Below are 20,373 nucleotides of genomic sequence, written 5' to 3' on the forward strand. Positions count from 1 at the left end.
TTTTTCTTTTCACCATGACTGATGAATTAAAACGAGAAATACAAGCTTTTCTCACGCTGTTGTTGCGCTGTGATGTCTTATGTAATGCCAAAGTGCCGATTATGAAGGCAGGTGAGGAATTGTGACGATTTTCGACCCCTGTAGGTCAGCCGGAACGATTGACACCTGTCCGGGGAACGAGAAGGGTGGATGGAACACGAGTATCATGCCGGTTTCAAGGACCCTATCTCTTAGTCACGGGGTGGTGTTTTCGTTTCGTAATATCGCGTCGTAACTCTTTGGGCGTTCTTGCGAACACGCTCTCAGATTGTAGGCGAGTCTATTCTTTTGAATGTCGGTTGCAGTTGGAACTGATGCCAACTTCTGTTGAAAGCTTCTTTTGGAGTTTTATCTGAGTGCAATCGCTTTTTGTCGTACGCCTGACTTGTGAAATGTTATTACACAGGTTTGTCATATTTTTGTGATTTCATCTTTCAAGTCTATCTCATTTTACGTCATCTGTAAACCTTACTAATGGGGACATTCTTGAGTTGTTGGCCTCCAGGAGCTAGAAAAAATGCAATATTTAGCACTTAGTAATTAAATTATGAAAGGGACAATTGAAATTATTCATTGACTTTTATTAAAAGCGTCAATTCTAGTGGTATCACCGTCGCATGACGAGTAACTGCGCATGTCATCTATTACCTAATAAAAAAAAAATAGCTTTCACAAAATTTTGCACGCCGTATTTAAATGGCTGCTACTTTTTACTGGATACTTTTTTAAAATTTGTTGTTATATATCTTTAACAATTTTGTTGGCGCTATAGAGCTACTCTAGGGCTGGCATCATGTTATCCCACCCCCTTACAAGATGTGAAATGGATTCCATGATTAAATTGCACATGAATTGAATTTGTTTATTGTACTATGAACTGAATTGTGAAGAATTTCATAGTTGGTGAAAAAAAATCGCATTCGTTTTCATTGCAGAGTTTGTGAAGGGTTAGTGGTATTACGAATTCGTAATATTGCTTCCCTGCGCAACAGGTCTCTTAGTAATATTGTAATGGTATAAAACTCTTATAGTATTGTAATAGCTGCCGAGTCAATGACACCAGCTTTACCTACAAGTTTGGTGGAAGAAATGAAGGATCCTATATATTCAAGAATCTTGGCAATAACTCTATTATGACTTGGATTTTCAGTGTATGTTCTAGAACATCCACTAACTTGTCACGGAATCTATAAAAAGCGGAGGAGATAAAACGATAATAACTCAATAAGTAGTAAATAGTCTCCAGTTGAGTTGAGCTCAAGCGAGTAGTTAAGCGAAACTTCTCTCTGGAGTGTTCCTCTTCTGCAAGTTCTCAGGGCGCGTTGTGCTATTTCATTTCTTTAATAGCGATTAATTGCTTGTGTGCTGCTATTTGCTGCAAGTGCTGTTTTACTGTACGTTTGGCAGTGCTTCCAATTCGTATTTCCGTGTATAATCGTTTTTCTGTAGCAATATTAACACAGTAACAGAAATGTAAAGAAGCGGCGTTTTAAACATTCTTCCATTGAGGGTTTTTTTTTTTTTTTTTTTTGGTGGGGAGCGGGGGGGGGTGCTAAAATGTGTGAATATTTTAAAAATTTGCGATGAATAAAAATGCAACAAAATATTGCTCAAATGAATTTTTTTTTTTCTTGAATACCAAAATAATATCCTGTAATGTATATTTCCTTTAACCTTACATGATTTTTTTTTTAAATCTGTCTTTAACTGCGTAAATTTTAAATGGGTGCAATTTTGAGAATTATTTTAAAAATCATATATTGTATAAATTTAATATTTACATAGTTATAATTTTTTGTTAAAATAAATTTAAATAAAATAAAAAGAATATAATTATTTTTTTATTATGTAGGAAATTTAAATATCCGAAATTTAATTAAAAAAAGCGAAATATAAGTTGCGCTGAATTACACAATGTAATTAATTATAAGTTGCAACACTTTCCGCCTCATGGCTGCAATATGGCATTGCTGTTCTACATATCTTTGAATTATAAAGAGTATTTTATGCAATTAAATTTAATTTTAAATAGTTATGATAAGGCATATCCGTTGCTTGCAATTAAGTTTTCTGTTAGTATTTTATGTGCTGTAAGGCCATTAAAATGATTTATTTTAAATAATAAAAGTGATTTCTCTCTTATAATCGTTGCTGAGCATATAAAATGACTAAATAACTCGGATTAAGTAGAAGTCACAGGTTACAACAGCGGAAGTGTCTCGGACTGATACCATAATCAGTTTCCCATATTTAAATTAATGTTCTGCGCTGTTCTGTTTGATATAAATTAATGTTCTTTTATTAATAAATCATTTATATTGAAAGAAAGATTACTGTTCATTTCAAAAAATTGCGCTTATAGCTTTTGGATGAATTTACTGTATAAAGGGGTGATATGTAAGAAGACCTTTTAGAAGTTTTTTTATGAGGCATGTTTACTTTTACCTGGTTTTTTTTTTTTTTTTCAGTGTTGATATTCATTTCCTTTTGAGTCGTATTGTTTTGCGCTCATTACAAAATTTATAAAATTTTTCTTTTGTTTATTAAAAAATAAACATCTGCTCCTCCATCTTTCATATCATTCTCTTCTGTGTGAAATAAAAACAGTTTAGTGCATAAAGAATTATCTTTCCCAGCCTTCAAAATCTTAACTTCTATAAATTCGTAGATTCTAACATTTTCTATAAATTCGTAGATTCTAACATTTTCTATAAATTCGTAGATTCTAACATTTTCTATAAATTCGTAGATTCTAACATTTTCTATAAATTCGTAGATTCTAACATTTTCTATAAATTCGTAGATTCTAACATTTTCTATAAATTCGTAGATTCAAACCTTTTCTATAAATTCGTAGATTCAAACCTTTTCTATAAATTCGTAGATTCTAACCTTTTTTTTATTATCCTTCATAACCGAGACAGAGAAATCTGTCGAGGAAAAGATAATAAAAGCAATAGCAGTAACGGATTTCCGATTAGGCAGCTGCAAGGATGAGAGGGGGTGGGACGGAAGAGGAACAATTATTTTCCGAGTTGCCAAATAAATAAGTTTGTAAAAAAAATACAAATTTATGACTTATAAAATAGGAAAGCGGCAACACTATCAAGTATTATTTCACGTTCCTTCACATCTTATTACTTTCACCTAATTATCAGAATGTTTAAAGGCACTGAACCTCGGATTCTGTAATATTGTGTGTAAACGTAGATGCCGGTAGTCTGGACTTTTAATAAGTAAAAACAAATACGTGTTCACAAAATTGATAAAATGAAAATGCGTAACCTAAAATAAATCAGTACCATGTATTGAAATGTGGAACTAAATTGGCCTATTTACTTAACTAGTTAACTGTTTCGACCTCTTCGGAAAATGCGTATCTAAATTGTGTCGCAAAAATTTACAATGACGAGTGTACTCGTCAAACACAGAGTATGTGTAATATGAAATTATGTTGCAATGAAATGACTTTCCTTTTCTTATTTCAATAATCACGTTTATTTATTTACTTAAGCTAACATGCATTTTTTATATATAAACGAAAAGAAACATAAATTAATTTATTTTAATTTTCTGTTAGAGAATGGTATTGAGCAAAGCATGTTACAGCTCATAATAATCCTTTATACGTTCCTTTGATTTCGACTTGGCCTCAAAAATATTTAAGCATTTTGAAATTTACGGATATGTTTAAATTTTTACTAAAATTATAATTCAAACTGCAAATTGCCATTATTTATTATTCTTGAAGAATAAACTCGTTATAACGCCAAATGTTGTACTTTTTCCATGACGAGTATACTCGTCAAAAGCTATTAACTGGTTAAAGAAGAGAACTTGTAATGTGCACTGCGAAGGGCCGCAAAATCTCTAAATCTTCCACTGAATAATTTGCAAAATATTTTATATAAGTTCCTTTAATTCTGTTTCCTTAACTCCTTTAATACCACTTTTTGGATTTATTTATTCGTCTGTTTTTCATTTTATACAACCTTCTCCCCTTATTCGGCTTTCAAGATTGTCACTGGTGAATTGTTGTCATAGCAACGGGAGGGAGGGGAGAGATAAGTGCAAAGAATGATTCACTGGACACCAGTCTAAAGAAGCGTCACCGAAAAAAAGAAATTATATAGCTTGTTAAAACCAGATCTGATTAGGGAGCGGAAAAATGATAACATGTACCAAGCACCACTGGTTAATGTTCAAGAGCTTTACAGTATGATGTTTAAAAAAAAAATCACTGAACTCACTTTCCGAGACGATTTGCATTAAAAGATAAAAAAAGGAACTATCTCTCCGCATCTCATTTCCTAAGTTGTAAACAGAGCGATATTAAAATTCTTGGATAGTGTACAAAAATCCGTTTGACCTTCGGAAAAGCTATTCTACCGTCCGGAAAGAATAAAAAAAAGTCAGTCATCCTGACCTTGAGAAACCACCTGACTGGTACTTCTACTCTTTCTCTCGACCCCCTACGCCGTTGGAACAGTAAATAAATACGATTACACGTGACGTTGCTGGAATACTTTTCAGAATTTTTATTATTATGATTATCATCATCTTGGGACATAGTAAATTTTTTGCATGCTGTGTTATTAATGGCGAAGCAACGGACTGACAAAAGTGCCACTGGCGACAGTTTTGGCGGATGCTACAGAGACAAAATATTAGAGCGTTTATTTCATTTTATTCTTGTGACAAGTGTTGGCGAAAATATAACGCACTCTGGCCGCCATTTACTTGTGTTGTACCCGAGAATCACTTTTCAGTTCTTTCACGTAGATTATTCAGTTTTTATTTCTTTTTACTTTCTCATATTTGCAGTAATGTTGGTATTTCGCTCAAGCGATGGAGGTGCTCGGCGCGTTGCTCGAACCCTGGGGGTATCCCAAAATCTATTCAAGGCACATCACAATGCTAAGCCGAGGCGAATTTACGAGTTTGGGTGGAGGAAAGGGCCTCGAAGCTATTTTGCATCTTCGGCTTCATATTACCAAAATCCACAAATTCATGCATGATGCTAAGAGGAAACTTTATGTAATTCATCAAAAAATTCGCGTTCGAAAATCTTTTTAGACACATAATTCGATAACCCATTTTGGAATTGTCTTTGTGTTTATAATACTTAAAAAAAAAGCAACTGCAGGAGCTTTTATTGCCTATTCTCTAAGCATGGATGAGGATACTGGACGAAATAATCATGTTCTGTACTAGACGCTGGCCTACGCTACTAGCCATTAGAGAAAAATTCAAGCTGCGAAGAAAAGGGGCATTAAGAAAAAAAAAAAAAAATGCAAGTTTCTTTTTAAAAATATTGCTATAAATACGAATTGAAACCAATAAATCAAAGTATCTCAATAAAAAGGTTTGATTATAAACTCTTGTTCATCTGGTATTTTAATTGTATGCCTATGTCAACACTTCTTTAATTAGGTGTCATATTTCATTTTGGACATTTACATTTTTTGGACATTATTTTCATTCATATGCGAATGGAATAACACAATGGTGAATTTCCGATTGATAAGTTCGGTGATTTGATAAGTTCGGCAATGAAATTGATATCATTAAAAAGGCAATTTCTTGATTCTTAGAACAATTCAAAAATCATTTTTATAAGACAATTGTTTTCGAGGATATGATCATTAGTTTCTGTGAGCAATTCATAACTATTCTCATCTGACGACGATTAAATCTATTTTTGCGCTTGATTAAACTTTCTGTTTGAAGTCACCTTCTTTAATTCTTTTGTACTTTTTGGTGATAAGGCGAACCAATTCCAAAACATTTCTAATATTTTGAAGATACAATGATTAGCTGCACGAAAGTGTTGGATTCAGTGCAGCTGTAAAAATATTCAGTGAAGTAGTCTGAAATTCGTTTGATTGTTTGTTTACATTTAGCAGTTACCATTAGGCTATAAATAATAAGAGTTAGCAATTTATACATAGAAAGATTTTAAATAATTATGTAGATTTGGAAGCCATGCAGTCATGAGTCATACTAAATTAATGAATAAAAACATATTCGTTTTCACCAAGTTACTAAAATAAAAAATGAGCGTATGATAAATTAATAATATGGTGATTGAATTAATGTGTTGAAATGTGAAATTGAATTGAGTATTTTATTAAAAGAGATCTCATAATGTGTATTACCTGATGTAGCAAAATGTAGCAAAATTTTTTGTAATAAGGGAAAAATTTTGTGACCATTATTTACTTTTCCAAAACATCACCGTTATAGACGTTATTAGTGGCATGTTGAACTACAACACACCAAAAAGCTTAGTCAGTTGCTGTTTTCCGATCAGATTAAAAAGTGAAAACCTCATCGATTCGGTTACAAGCAGCTTTTTATTTCCCTTACAAATCATCGTTAATTGGCAGATACCGCTACAAAAAGATACTTCTCTCCATTCCGCATGGAGGCTACCTCTTGACCCAATGACTAACTCCATATCCATTGTTTCAGACATCCGACAATGGGTTCCCGCCCCTGCAAGAATGCGCATTGTTTCCTTTTTCTTTTGTGCCACGTGGCCTTGTGACGTCATAAACTGAAAAAAAAAGGGTGGAGGGTTTCGGTAGGTACCACTTTACCTACAGAAGGAATGTCTCCCCCAAAGTTTCCGTCTTCAATTCAATTCGCCCCAAAGGAATTCGTGCTTGTAAAGGTTTCGGTTACTTAGTTCAAAATCGTGTAAGAACACTCAACTTGTAATTATTTAAAAAAATATATTGATTTTTGTCAGTTAAAGAATTTGAACTTCGAAATAAGTGCATATTTTATTACGAAATTTTTAAATAAACGTATTTGTTTACCAGAAGCACAGAAATAAGAGAATATAGATATTTCAATATAGCTTTTTTCTTACTGATACTTTTATTTTCTCGCATACGAAGTAATACAAAGAGAAAGTATTGTAATCGTCTAGAAAAAATTTGAACTCCTGCTTGGCTATTGACTGTGTTGCTAATCACATGGGCATGCAGTTAATAGCAAGTACCAAAGAACATTTCTTTAAAATTCTGATGATAAATTTTTTTTTACTTCACTTAATAGCTATAACTGAAATATTTAAATGCGCCTAAAATAGGAGCTTAATATACTAATATAAATTAAGAAAAGCAGACGATTTTTTTTTTATCCGATATAAACGAAAAACCAAAGAAAATTCGTACTTTCTATCATAAAAAGTTATAGTTTGTATTTAATTGAAAAAAGAATATTTGCAAACGATAGTTAATTTCTTGAAATATTTTTAAATTGTAGAAATAAACTTCCAGTTCTTGCAAAGTAATAAAAACTTTTGGCACTTGTTGTAAACTTCAAAGCTTTTCAATGGTACAAACTTTGTAACATTCCAATATTTATATATTTTTATAATATTGGTATTTTTATATTCTTTATTTTGCAATAAATACTAAATAGTTATACGAATATAAACAGTAGCTATGAATGCTTCAATGTGTAATACTTCATTTTTACTTTCTTATATACGAAGTATAGAGAAAGTATAGTAATCGTCAAAAAATTCAGACTGCAAATTTTGACGGTTTTCCGCTTGTCACACTTTTCCGAGTCCGAAAAATATATTTTTGGAATTATGTCTATCTGAGCACCATAACTCAAGACATTTTGAGGCAAATGAATGAAATTTGATATATGGTCTTTACACCAAATTTGCAAATTTCTACCAAATGTTGAACAAAATCTATTTAGAGGAAGTCTGTCTGAATGTTTTAATACAAATGACCTAAGTCGAAGCCTCCAGTTTCTTTAAAAAACTTTTTTAGCTACTTAATTTAGATAAGTCTTTGAATTCATTTAATTTAAAACCAATTGTAGTTTAAATTTTAGAACTTTGTTTTAGCAAAAATCCTAATTTATTAGTTTTGAACGTTCTTTAAAAGTTGTTCATAAATGAAATCCTAACTTTGCAGAGCTTTTAAAAGAAAATAAAACCACGTGCAATTTATTTTATCAGAAATATAAAAAAATAACAGTTGAAAGTCTAAAAGTTATCGATCCTACATTTTTTTCAGCGTGTCTGGTATAAAGATTTGACTGGCAGCTGTGTATCGATAGTCTATTTTTATTTGTTGTGGAAGTTAAACTTTCAACTGCTGTATTTGGTTTTCTGATGAACAACAAGGTTGTACTTTGTTTTCTTCTAATAGCCCTGCAAACTTGGGATATTCTATGGGTACCTGTTTTATGATATTTTATGATTCTAAGAAACTTACTGCTTTGTTATTTAAAAAAAATATCTAGTCTTATAATTTAGATTTTGTTATAAAAATACTTGTGATTTTTTTTCACTTGCTTAAAATTACTTTTAAATTGGAATTTTCATTTTTTTATGTCAAAGCCATAGAAAACAAATGTTTGGAAAGTGACTAGCAATTTTAGGTAGATTCCTATAGATAGCCTATCTGCTGCAATGGTTCTCATGACAAGACTTCGGGAAAATTTCTACAGTCCTTCACCGTTTATGGTTCCTAGAACATAAAACCACCCTTCTTTCAAATATATAATATGCGTATAACGTTTTGCCCATGTTATCTTGTAAACAGTATAACTAGAATAATTTTTCTTGGATTTTAACTGGCTTGGAACATGTTGTTAGAATTGTAAAAATGTCGGACGAGTTCGTAAATGACCCATCTAGCTCAAAGGAGGGGGAGGGGAGTAAGGAAATGGTGGAGGGGGTTGAAATTTTCATTTCACTAGAACGTTCTTAATATTGACGATAGAAAAATAACTCTAATTTGCCGAAATAGCGTCTTATTAAGAAGAACAAATCTGTATTCAAAGTTTTTCGAAAACTGCAATATCTTAGAAATTGGGGGCTGAAAAGTGATTTCCAAGCTAAAATTTGGCAGTTTCTAACATCAGAATTTATGTTGCCAGATGCTTATGCTTAGATGTAAAGGAATCTGCCTTTGCCTTCCAACTTGCCTAGAGAAAGAATTTTTTTAATTTCAGTTTAAAATTTGCCTTTTGAAACTTTTTTATAAAAGGTTGTTGATTATATTAAAATCCATGAAAATATCTGGTTTTGGAAGATCAAGAAGAAAAAGGAAGGGACAAGACTTGCAATGTCTAAGAAGCCATATAGAGCTTTGTCTGACCCTGATTCGAACCTACAGTTGTTATTTTCATTAATAAAGATGAGAGCGACCCTTGTTTCATCCCATGTCTCTTACTGATGGTCAAAATCTTTCCCATTGTTTTTGAACAAAACATTTCTGGACTTGTCAGCTATTCAAAATTTGTCATTTTCAAAGCCATTTGTTGATTATATTAATATTTTATTTTATGCTATTTATTTGTTTGCGAATGCGATTTCCAGAAAAAGGCAAATGCAACATAAATGTAATATACATAATAAAATAACGCTGCGTGAATAAAATTTCTGAATGCAAGTATTTGTTTCTCATAGAATCCTTTAAATATTGTTTGCTGTAAAGTGTATGTTCTCGAATGCATGAATTGTTTTTAGGGATGAGTTTATAAAAATTTTGTTTTGTTTTCCAGGGTTGTTAAGGAGCGATATGCCCGGTGTGACGAACGGAGAGAAATGGACAAGTAGGGATTCTCGCATTAGGTAAGGGTTTTTTTTTTTTTTTTTTTTTTTGGTTGCTATAAAATGAAATGAAATGAAATACTTTAGTTTTATATTCTATATTCCTTGTACTAGATTTCTCCACGAAATGTGGAAATCTAAATCTTGCACTTAAATATATACTTCAGTTACAGAATTTCATTAAATAAGATGGAAAATTGTATGGAAATATTTGGCCTCTGTGGAGGTTAATAAATTTCTATGCAGCCCCCATAGTGTAAAAGTACCATGTAGTAAAATACTTCTTTTACATTCATCTGTGTACACATAAAGTTTCACGCTTCTGTCTACAAAATGTGAAGAGATATAATTTTAAATTTCGAGAGGAACTTATAACAAATTTAATTGGAGGTATTTATTTAAAGATCAATCTATTTAATACGGAAAATACATCATAAATAAATATTTGTCTTATCATACACCATTAAATCATCATGACTTGAAAGAAATTTACTCCTCATACATACTGCTGTGTATTTTGATTGGTTGAGAGTTGCAAATTCCACTAAATACAAAGAAAGGAATTTAATTCTTTTGCCCGCAGTTAGGTGTGTGATATTAAGTTTTTCTAAACCAGATGGAGTGATCTCTCCAAAATGTTCACCTAATATTCTATAATAATTTTTCATGCCAGCCAGCGCCTTGCATAATATCGGTGCACATTAATTAAGAAATATTAACCCTTGATGTGAATTTAACATTTTTACTGAATCTATCGTGTCATCCTTGGCGAGTTATTTGGCGATTAATCCCTGCCATGCGGTTATTAGTATCCGAAAACAGAATTTAGCTCTGATGCGTTTTTCCCAACCGACTGAAAAAAACATTTGACACAAAACTGCACATGTTAGTCACTAATTCTCATACCTAACTTGATATATTTAAGTCATTGTGTTTTTGAACTATGGCGTTAACATGTTTTCTGAAAGTACAGACCGACAGACAGTCAATGCTTTGTTGGTTTTATCTCAAAATCTGACAGGTGCCGAAATTATAAATGTTCAACTTGTGTACCGAATTTTATCCATCTAGGTCTATTCGTTGTGTAATTATGGTGCTCACTTATATTTGAATAACCTGAAAGACTCGCTTCCTCATAACGGTTTTTGCACATAATTTGATAGAAATCTTCAAATTTCATGTAAAGAACGTATAAAAAATTGTATAAAAAACGTATAAAACTGTAACTCAAATTGTTTTTGAATACTTTTGGTTACAGACAGAAAGGCAGACATTTTCCAAAAGTGTATTTTGTGAATTCAGGGAGGTCTACATACTGGAGATTCGTCAAAATCTTGAGATCGAATTTTTTGACGATTTCTACGCTTTCTCTATACTCCTATTTTCAAGAAAGTAAAAAAAAAAAAAAAAAAAAAAAAAAAAAAAAAAAAAAAACTCATTTGAGTCACGAGGAACATTCAAAATTTTGTGCCGTGTATATGCAATCATAATGCAGCTGTGCGTATATGAAGTACTGTTAGAAGAATACAACTTTGTATAGATATCTAAAATGTTCATTTTGAACAAGTTTTGTAAATACTTAAATTAATATATTATTTGAGCACTTTTTTGAAATGTTTGTTAATAAAACATTTCAAATAATCATTGTTTTCTGATTTCGTTCTTTGAATATCCTACCGTAATAATTGGTGAAGCGATCTGTTCTATAGAACGTTAACTCATACACAGGGGGCCGGGATAGCCTGGTTGGTAGAGCGTTGGATTCGCATCCCTTAGGTTGCGAGTTCGAACCCCGCCGGCCGAAGATTCCCCGTGTGCTTGGTGGTTGACGCGCGTATAAATCTGTCGTAGTCACAAAGTCCTCCAGTCGAAAGTAATACCAGTACCGAGAGTAATACCCCCCAGTAATACCACTGGGGGTATTGTATCAGGGATGATCGTTCTCTGATTCAGGTCTAAATTACGATCTGTGGATGAGTGAATGAAATGCGTGAAAGTTGTCCGCCCCATAAAAAGGGTTGTGACGTGCGTGTAGCTAAGTCGTTGTGTTGGCCCTAGATGGCGCTACTATAAAAACAAGAGATGCTCCCCCACCGGCTTAAAATCACTGTCTTCGTAACAGCGGGGTTGTCGATGGCAAGTGCCATAAGAAACAACAACTCACACACTGACAGTTTCTTATTACTGATAAAGATGGTATTATTTCTATATATAATTTGTTGCATTTTGTAATATTTTATGCAATATAATTTGTGTTAAAAAACGCTTCTTAATATCTAATAATGCTATAGTATTATGTAGCCATCAGCCTAATGTCTATCGGATTATCGAGAATCTATGTACTTAACTATAATTGCTTCCAAATGAATAAATTTCTCCATTTTTCAACTCTCTTCTCAAGTATAAAAAAGTATAATTCAGTCCTTATTTTCGTCATTTTTGTATTCTAAAAAATAATATATTGTTTACATTGATGTGAATGGATTAAAGCGGGCATGCTTGGTTTCGTTCTTCTAAAAATAAGCACAAAAAAAAAAAAATATTCCTTCACAAGCAAAAAAAGAAAACTCTTTGAATTGTGATCCTCCAACCGGTGGATCTCTTTTGTTTTTGAGCTATTATGCATGATTGGAAACAAAATAGACGCTTTGTGCATAACATAGTCTCGAACAATTCACGAACTCTTGAGTTATTCTAGGATGTTTTCGCTAGCCACCACAATACAATGAAGCCGAATGCTTTCGCTTTACTGTGGAATTGTTTTGAAAATGAATTAAGAGGCTATTTAATCCAAACGCGAAAATTTTTATTTAATGATTTTTTTGTATTAATTTATGTTTTATACTTTTATGGATACACTAAGTAAACATATACATATGGCATTGTGAATTCTTTATATTCTTTAATCTTTTAGATGGCATGTTGCAGCATAATATCAAGCTATTCACAATAAAAATAGCATTTATTTTTATCGTATATGTTGAGAAAGTATTATAAACGCCCAGAAAAAAAAAACTGGGATTTTGAAAAAAAAATGACAATTTAAACAGCTTCAAGTTATATATATATATATATATATATATATATATATATATATATATATATATATATATATATATATATATATAAAGGATATATGAGAAAAAATGCAATTCTAGGAACTTTTTCGCATCTCATTGGCGTACAATATTTCCGAAATATTTATCCTTGTCGTGAGCTTTACTGAATCTTTTTTTTTTTTTTATCTATTTTGCCATCTTTGGCGAGTTATTTGGCGATTCAGCTCTGACATGCGGTTAATAACATCATAAAATCAAATCTGTATTTTGGATGCGTATTTCCCAATCGATTGAAATAAAAATTCGTTAAAAAGCTGCAATTGTAATCACAAAATCAAATACCAAATTTAATATCTTTAACTAATTGCATTTTTGAATTATCCCGTTTATATGTTTCTGAAAGTACAGATCGACAGGCAATGAACCTTTCGTGGCATTTGGTTCAAAATTTGATAGGTGTTTAGGCTATAGATTTTAGATATATGTGCCGAATGTTATCCATCTAGCTCTCTTCGTTTTGCAATTATTGTGTTAACTTATTTTCGGTCAACTTTGCTGATAGACTTCCTTTGAATTGATTTTACTCAAAATTTCATAGAATTCTACAAATTTGGTGCAAAAACAGTATACCAAATTTCATTCATCTACCTCAAAGTATTTTTTAGTTATCTTAATCTCAAACAAACTTTTTCCAAACATTTGTTTTCGAACTCGGTGACGTCTAATACGTGAAGATTTGTCAAAATCTCGAGTCAGAATTTTTCGACGATTATAATATTTTCTCTGTACTTCTTATATGAGAAAGTAAAAATGTAATGGTTTAAATAAACAAGAGAAGAACGGGATAGAAGACTCTCCGTGTGTGTGGTGACTGGTGCAGGTATAAATCTGTCGGGGTCACAAAATCCTCCATGTTGAGAGTAATACCACTGGGGGTACTGGTTCAGAGTTCATCATCCTCTGACGATGAAATTACGATCGGTGAATGAAATGTATGAATGAAGTCCACCCCGTAAAAAGGGTTGTGACGCGTGAGTAGATAAGTCGTATTCCTGGACCTAGTTGGCGCTACTGAAAAAACAAGAAACCCTCACTCGGTTTAAATCTGACAGATAACTGTCAGCGGGCTTGTAAAGTGCCATAAGTCACAACACGACAACGCAAATAAAATAAGTTTTGCTATGCGGTCTTGTAGTCGAAACTCTAAATCCGTCTTAAAGTGTATCCTTATAATAATGTTACCAAGTGATTTTTGCGTTTTAAATGACTTAATACTTTCACTTAATTACAAATTTAAATACTAAATTCTATAATTTGATGCACGCGTCAGACACGTTATTATAGTGCAAGAGGTTAATAGAGAACCTAAAGCGATTTATAAGCTTTCATTGAATTTTTTTATCGACTTCATACATTAGCATGCTTATTTAAGATTTAAAATATTTACTTAAAATTTATAGAACGTTTAAATCATCATAAACGTTGTGACATTTTATTAAGTTATTTTATAAAATTTGCTTAGTTTACTCTGTCTTTGGCCAACTAAACTCAGGTGAAATTATTTCAAACTCAACAGAAACATAAGTTCTATTATCAACTGTTCCCACACGATTTTTTTGGAAGGAGAAAAAAGGGGAGGAGAAATGTCGATTGAATGTGTGAAAGTTGCGCGCTGATTTAATGGCATTTGTGTGAAAGTAATCGCAACTACAATTAATGATATTTTAATAGAAAAATAACAACTCCACAAAAAAAAAGTATTTTCAATTTTAAATAATATAAAAGTTATTTTCCTCTAATAATTTTCGACAAAAATGTCAAAATCGAATACCAACTGTAACATACCATACCTCAAAAATAATTTTAATAATTTATCTTCAAATAATTTTTTTTGACGGGTGGGGTATCAAGACCCCTCGAAACAATTTTGTTACTTAATTTATAAAGTCAATTATTTGTGACTGCTAAAAGTGGCATTTCTTATTGCGTCCAGGGAACACCACCTCCAATTTATCTTGAAGTACTCTTAATTAAAACAGTTATTCATATAACATAATTATGCGCTATATTTGGCGTGGAGTTAAAATATATGTATCTGAATATAAAATAGTATAGTATACTTCATACGATCTCGATGTACAATAATCTTATAAAATGTTTTTAATTTTTAAAGACAATGCAACAATCATTTTCATTTATTAGGCTTACTGTAAAATATAGTCAGCTTTGATGGTGTGATAACGCATAATAAGTCAAACATTTCTGAGATCAGCACATTAGTGACTGATTTTGAAAAAGGAAGATGCCTCCATTTCTTTTTCCATTCAGCTCCTTGTTTTAATCCAAATATACAAACACTTTAACATTAATTAACGATTTTTAAAAATTTCGCTTTCTCCAAGGAAGAGGTGTAATGTTGAGAGCTTTGAATCTCACTATGTTTGGTGACAGTTAGCGCCGACTATTTAGTTGTCACAATTGAAAATGCAATTAATTTTGTTAAGGAAAAAAAAATTGGAAATTAACGCAAATATTTCTGTTCGTTTCAGGATCCCGAGACTAACATTTTCCGACGGTTGCACTTCTCTATGGGGTGATATGTAGAAAGACGAGAGTTATTATGTCTTTTAATTCTTTAAATAATCCGAGTTTATCCTGTTGCTGAATGTAAACATCTCCTCCTTTCATCTTTCCTCTCACCCCCCCCCCCTTTTTGACAAAATAAGGCCTCTTGACGCAAGCGCAAAAACATTGAGGGTTTCAGAATCGGAGAATGAACAGTAGGCATGCTTGTTTATTGCAAACATTAGACATTATGGTCATTATTTATTTAAATATTTTTTTCAATAGTTTTGCAAACTGATTGAAGACGATCTTCTCAGATGTTGTAGACTGAAACAGAATTTCTTAAATCAAAATTGATTACACTGATTTTTTTTAATGAAATCAAAGTTTGCGACTGAGTTTCGCTTTTCAATATCATACTGTTACAAATTTTACAATACTCATTTAAAAATAATTTATTTGAACAGTATCTAAATTTTATGTCTTCTCTTAAAATTACATTGGCCTTAACCCTTACCGGTGCATCCGACGAAATATTTTTCTTTAGATTTAAAAAAAAAAAATTAATAATAAATTTTTTTTTAAAAAAAAAGCACTAGACATCTAGCATTAGAACAGAAAGACCCCTACACATTTTATTTGTCGAATCCAAATTCGACAAAAAATAAAAGTGGGGAAGAAATAAAATTTAAGTTTTTAGAGTCAGCATATCAAGTAGTATTCTATAACTTAATGAATCAATCATATTTTTCATTTACTTATGATTATTTTTGTGACTGGAATACTAATACTTTATAAAAACAATTAAATTGTTTATTATTGTTATGCATTCCTTAAATCTTTATCACATCAGTTTGTGCAACATAATAAACAGAAAGACGCATAAATTATTATTTTGTTGAATGAAATTTGTTTCTAAAATAAGCTTCGTATTAGCCTCCGCTTTTTTTTTTTTTTTTTTTTTCTTTCTTTTTCTAGCTTGCACTGAATATTACTCAACATTGGGGGAAAACACAAAACAAAATTCTATATCTTGATACTAATCTCGTTTTGAAACGATGTGTTCTTTATTTCTCACCCCACCTTTCATGTGACACCTGATTCAGGAGTTTCAGTTCGCTGATTCATAATGTTACATGATGAATGTGTCTGTCAGATGGCTGTTTCTTTTATTTTCCCCTCTAGCAAAATACACGTGGAAAGATAATCTGTTTTAAATATGCAAATAAAAAGAAATGTTGGAAACATGGTTGCCAAGTAAAATTGGCGAACCTTGTTCTTGACATCTTTCAAAATGACGCCAAAAATCGGTAAATTCTTTTTTTAATGGAACTGATATTTGAAGGAATTTATTTTGAAATTAATGCAGTCTCGAATCAGAATCATTTCTCGCTTGGGTGCTCTAAGTAACTTTGAAGTTGATGGGAAAAACCAGAAAAGTTTATCGGCAAAATTTTGAACAACAAAAAAGATAACGGAAACTTAGTGGTTATTAATCTCTTAAATAAATAAATGCAAGATGCAAATAATCCGTTAGATACTGATAATATTTCAAAACCAAAGAAAAGTCAGTTTTCTTGAATTATTAAAGAGTGACGTGAAGCGATACGAATTTGGGATATTTTATTCCGATTTTTTACTGGAAAAGAATTAAGAATATCCAGATCTTCTAAAGAATAATCATAAAGAATGTGTCTACCAATAAGAACAAATTTAAAAAAAATAGTATTTTCGCCATTTTTTTAAAAGGATTTTTGTTTCATACATTTTAGTCGATTTGTTTCAAACAATTATCAAACCATCCTGTTATTGATTTATAGAATTTGTTTGTAGACTTGGCTCATATCGTTACTCACTGAGCAAATATGGTTGAAATCGCCAATGGAAGCCAAATCGCCAGCACCAAGAAATAAGAATGCATTGGCTATTTGACATCGAGTGGCCATTTTGAAATTGTATCTATACAATTTCAGCAGAATGACATTTTTATAAACTGCTTTTGTGCTGTGAACGACGATGTAAGCAAGATGATTTGTTTAAATGTATTTGCTTCCAAAATGCTGAAATATTCAAAAGAAAGAGCTCTGAAAATTTCGTAAACTGATATTTTTTTACTTGACTCACGAATGATAATGATCCTGTATAAGAAATTTTTATTTATAATAAACCAAGAGTATAAATAACAGCTGAATATTCATTTTTCTAATTATAATTGTAGCATGCAATGCGCATACACATATAGTGAAAGAAAATAAGTTAAATGAAAAATTAATATTGATTTTTTTAATCAGAAATATATACAAATGGTACTCAAATTGAGTAATTTTAATTCTACTGAAAGAATCCGATTTGCTTCGATTAAAGGAATTAACCATTTCATTGGTTAATTATGGTGTATTCTGATCGCCAGAATTTTAATGATAGTAACTACAAATAGAGTACTAATTTAGATGCTCAGTTGCATATTTTGTAACCTGTCTCTTAAAATACCTATTCTTGAAAAACTAAACACTTAAAAAATCACTATGAATCTAATGTAAATATACAAACAGTAAGTAACTCTGATTTTGTGACATACTACAACTAATTCAAGCGGTACATATATGTATTTTATATTACAGAATTGTCTCAACTGAAATCTGTTTATAATGCAAAAATTAATGGTAGAAAAATAACACAAATTATACTTTCTTCCGCAAGTTTTGCTAATAGGAAAAAAACTGTTTCAAAATGTTTATTTGTAATATAGAATATAATTACAATTAAATAACATATAAGGTATCTGATGTTGAGTATGACGTAATTCATTCTGCTTCATTTTCTAAAGTTTTCAAAATGTCGCATTTTTTCCTTTATCGTTCATATTCTGTCGATGCCCAAGTAATAAATTTCAGTTATCTCTACCTGCCTTTCAAATTGTCATCGATCAGCAAACGTGAGGTACTGAAACGTTTAATGAAAGATAATGCTTTCTTCATATCCTTCAAAATTTTATCAACTGCCTTCACTAAATTTATCAATAGAGATAATATTAGGAGTATTTAGAGTAAACACCGACAAAATTTTGTGTTTTTAATGCGTTCATTATCAGATTTTGAAGGAAAAACAATCAATCATCATACGATCGAGAATGACACAAGTTAATCTAATAGGGCACAAACTTCCCTTAATTCTTCAAGAATATTCTTTCTTAATTCTTCAAGAATATTCTTTCTTAATTCTTCAAGAATATTCTTTCTTAATTCTTCAAGAATATTCTTTCTTAATTCTTCAAGAATTGTATAATATTCTTATAACAATTTAAATAATGGAAATATACATTTAAAGGAAATAGTACATAAATTTAACAAATATCTGAATAGTAGCACCACACGTCGCACTTAAGTAAAAACTTTAATTCTACTCTAATCTATTTCTTTTTTTTTTCATTATTTATATCAATATATATGGTGAAAGAGTGCTTTATATAACATGCATCTAAATATTTATTTAAAAAATAATATTCCTCCTTCCGACTTTAATCGTCCAATTTGCCATTCCACTCCCACCCCCAGTTCAATAGTATACATATTTAAAAAAAAAAAGTCGAGATATCCATTATTTTGAAATGCATGGAAACGTATAAAGCTAAAATAACATTCTTATATAAATTTTTAAGTCTAATATATAAATATATTGGCGATAGGTTGGTTTTTGAAGCCAAATCGGAATAAAATCATATTGCTGATAGAAATTGACCTTTTTTTTTTCAAACAATATTTTGCTTTATTGTTGGAAACGGACAATAATTATTTCCATTAATTTTCATTTCTCCATTTACTTTTACATTTTTCTTAGTAAACACAGGTAACATAACAAATTTCCATAATCGTAAATAAACTAATTGGAGAAATTAAAAGACAAAATGGAATACGGGAACCTAATTTGTCATTTTCAATTTGGAAACATGGCAGTTACACAGCATATGCTAAAAGGTTTTATCTTAAGAGATTTTTCTCTAGTTTAACCATCACCTCCTTGATAGGTAAAAAGAAAATGACAAAACGGGTAATTAAAGATGAACGTAGGGAGTGTAGACATTTGCATTTGCATTTTCTTTATCTTTAAAAATCACTTCATTCCCCTTCCCCCCAAAAAAATCTTTTTTTCCATTATCAGTGTTTGATTTCATGTGGTTTCACATTTGAAGTTCGTTTATAAATATAATCTTTTACCTGATCGTCCAGCTCCGTCTGTGAGCGGGTGGAGTCTAAAACATCCCCGCCCCTTTTAAGTGCGTCATTATCAGATGCGCCTTCTTTTTCGGCTTCAAGCGACTCGGAGTTTTTAATTTGAAGTCATTTATTTAGGTATGTGAATAAAGTTAATCTTTAACAAAAATTAGTTATAAGATCGTGAACTTCCCTCTTCATTTACATTATTTTACGCTGAATTGTAACAAAGATTAATGAGCTGAAGTCTGCATTTTCTATTTTATATTTATATTGACAGATTCATTATATTCTTACCTCACGTCCTAGTTAAAGTTATTATTTTTTTCGGCATTTTTTAAATTTTGTATTTGGCATTGCATAATATTTTTATTTGTTAATGGATCACTATTCGTCTCAATCATTTTTTTAGAGGTTATATTTTATTTGAAGGTCCGTAAATTTTTTTAGTGCATTGAATTCCAAGCCTTTATCGCTTACTTTTAATGTTATTGTATATTTATATCTAAAGTGAGCTGCAAATTATATATTCTGAAGTGTTCTGCCAATCTGCATGAGAGTTTCTACTACAACTTTCGCTAGTTAATCTGAAACAATCAAACCTGAGGTATTGTTAACAGAATACCAGCCTGTCTGGTCGGGCATATCTAGTCATCATAAGATTATGATTAGTTCCATTCGTAAGTTGTATTGGTAACAGATACACTATTGCAATCTGTGCTTTAGTGAGTAATTTACTATGGAATATTAAACGGATTTCTATCCATTGCTTGACAAAATAATTAAAATGTAATAATTAATTATGGAAACAAAAACGACAGGAATTTATTCTTAATGTTTTATAAAAACAGATATATGTCAAAATGTGTTGTTTTGAGCTGCCATGCATAATAAAATACTATGCACA

General features: G+C 31.1%; 1 protein-coding gene across 5 annotated transcripts in view; it reads left to right on the forward strand.

The window, feature by feature from the left end:
• Positions 1-20,373, forward strand: part of LOC129975267 (epidermal growth factor receptor kinase substrate 8-like protein 2) — a 156,529-nt gene that overhangs the window by 108,019 nt on the left and 28,137 nt on the right. For 3 of the 5 annotated variants that reach the window (XM_056088320.1, XM_056088318.1, XM_056088319.1), the window contains one exon: positions 9,583-9,652. In XM_056088320.1, the coding sequence (XP_055944295.1) occupies positions 9,600-9,652 (53 nt within the window). In that variant the 5' untranslated portion in view covers positions 9,583-9,599. Of the gene's footprint in view, positions 1-331; positions 446-8,228; positions 8,249-9,582; positions 9,653-20,373 lie in introns of those variants that run through there. The other 2 variants (XM_056088322.1, XM_056088317.1) reach the window with 2 other exon arrangements.

This window comes from Argiope bruennichi, chromosome 7 (assembly GCF_947563725.1).
Source record: "Argiope bruennichi chromosome 7, qqArgBrue1.1, whole genome shotgun sequence".
Taxonomy (NCBI): domain Eukaryota; kingdom Metazoa; phylum Arthropoda; class Arachnida; order Araneae; family Araneidae; genus Argiope; species Argiope bruennichi.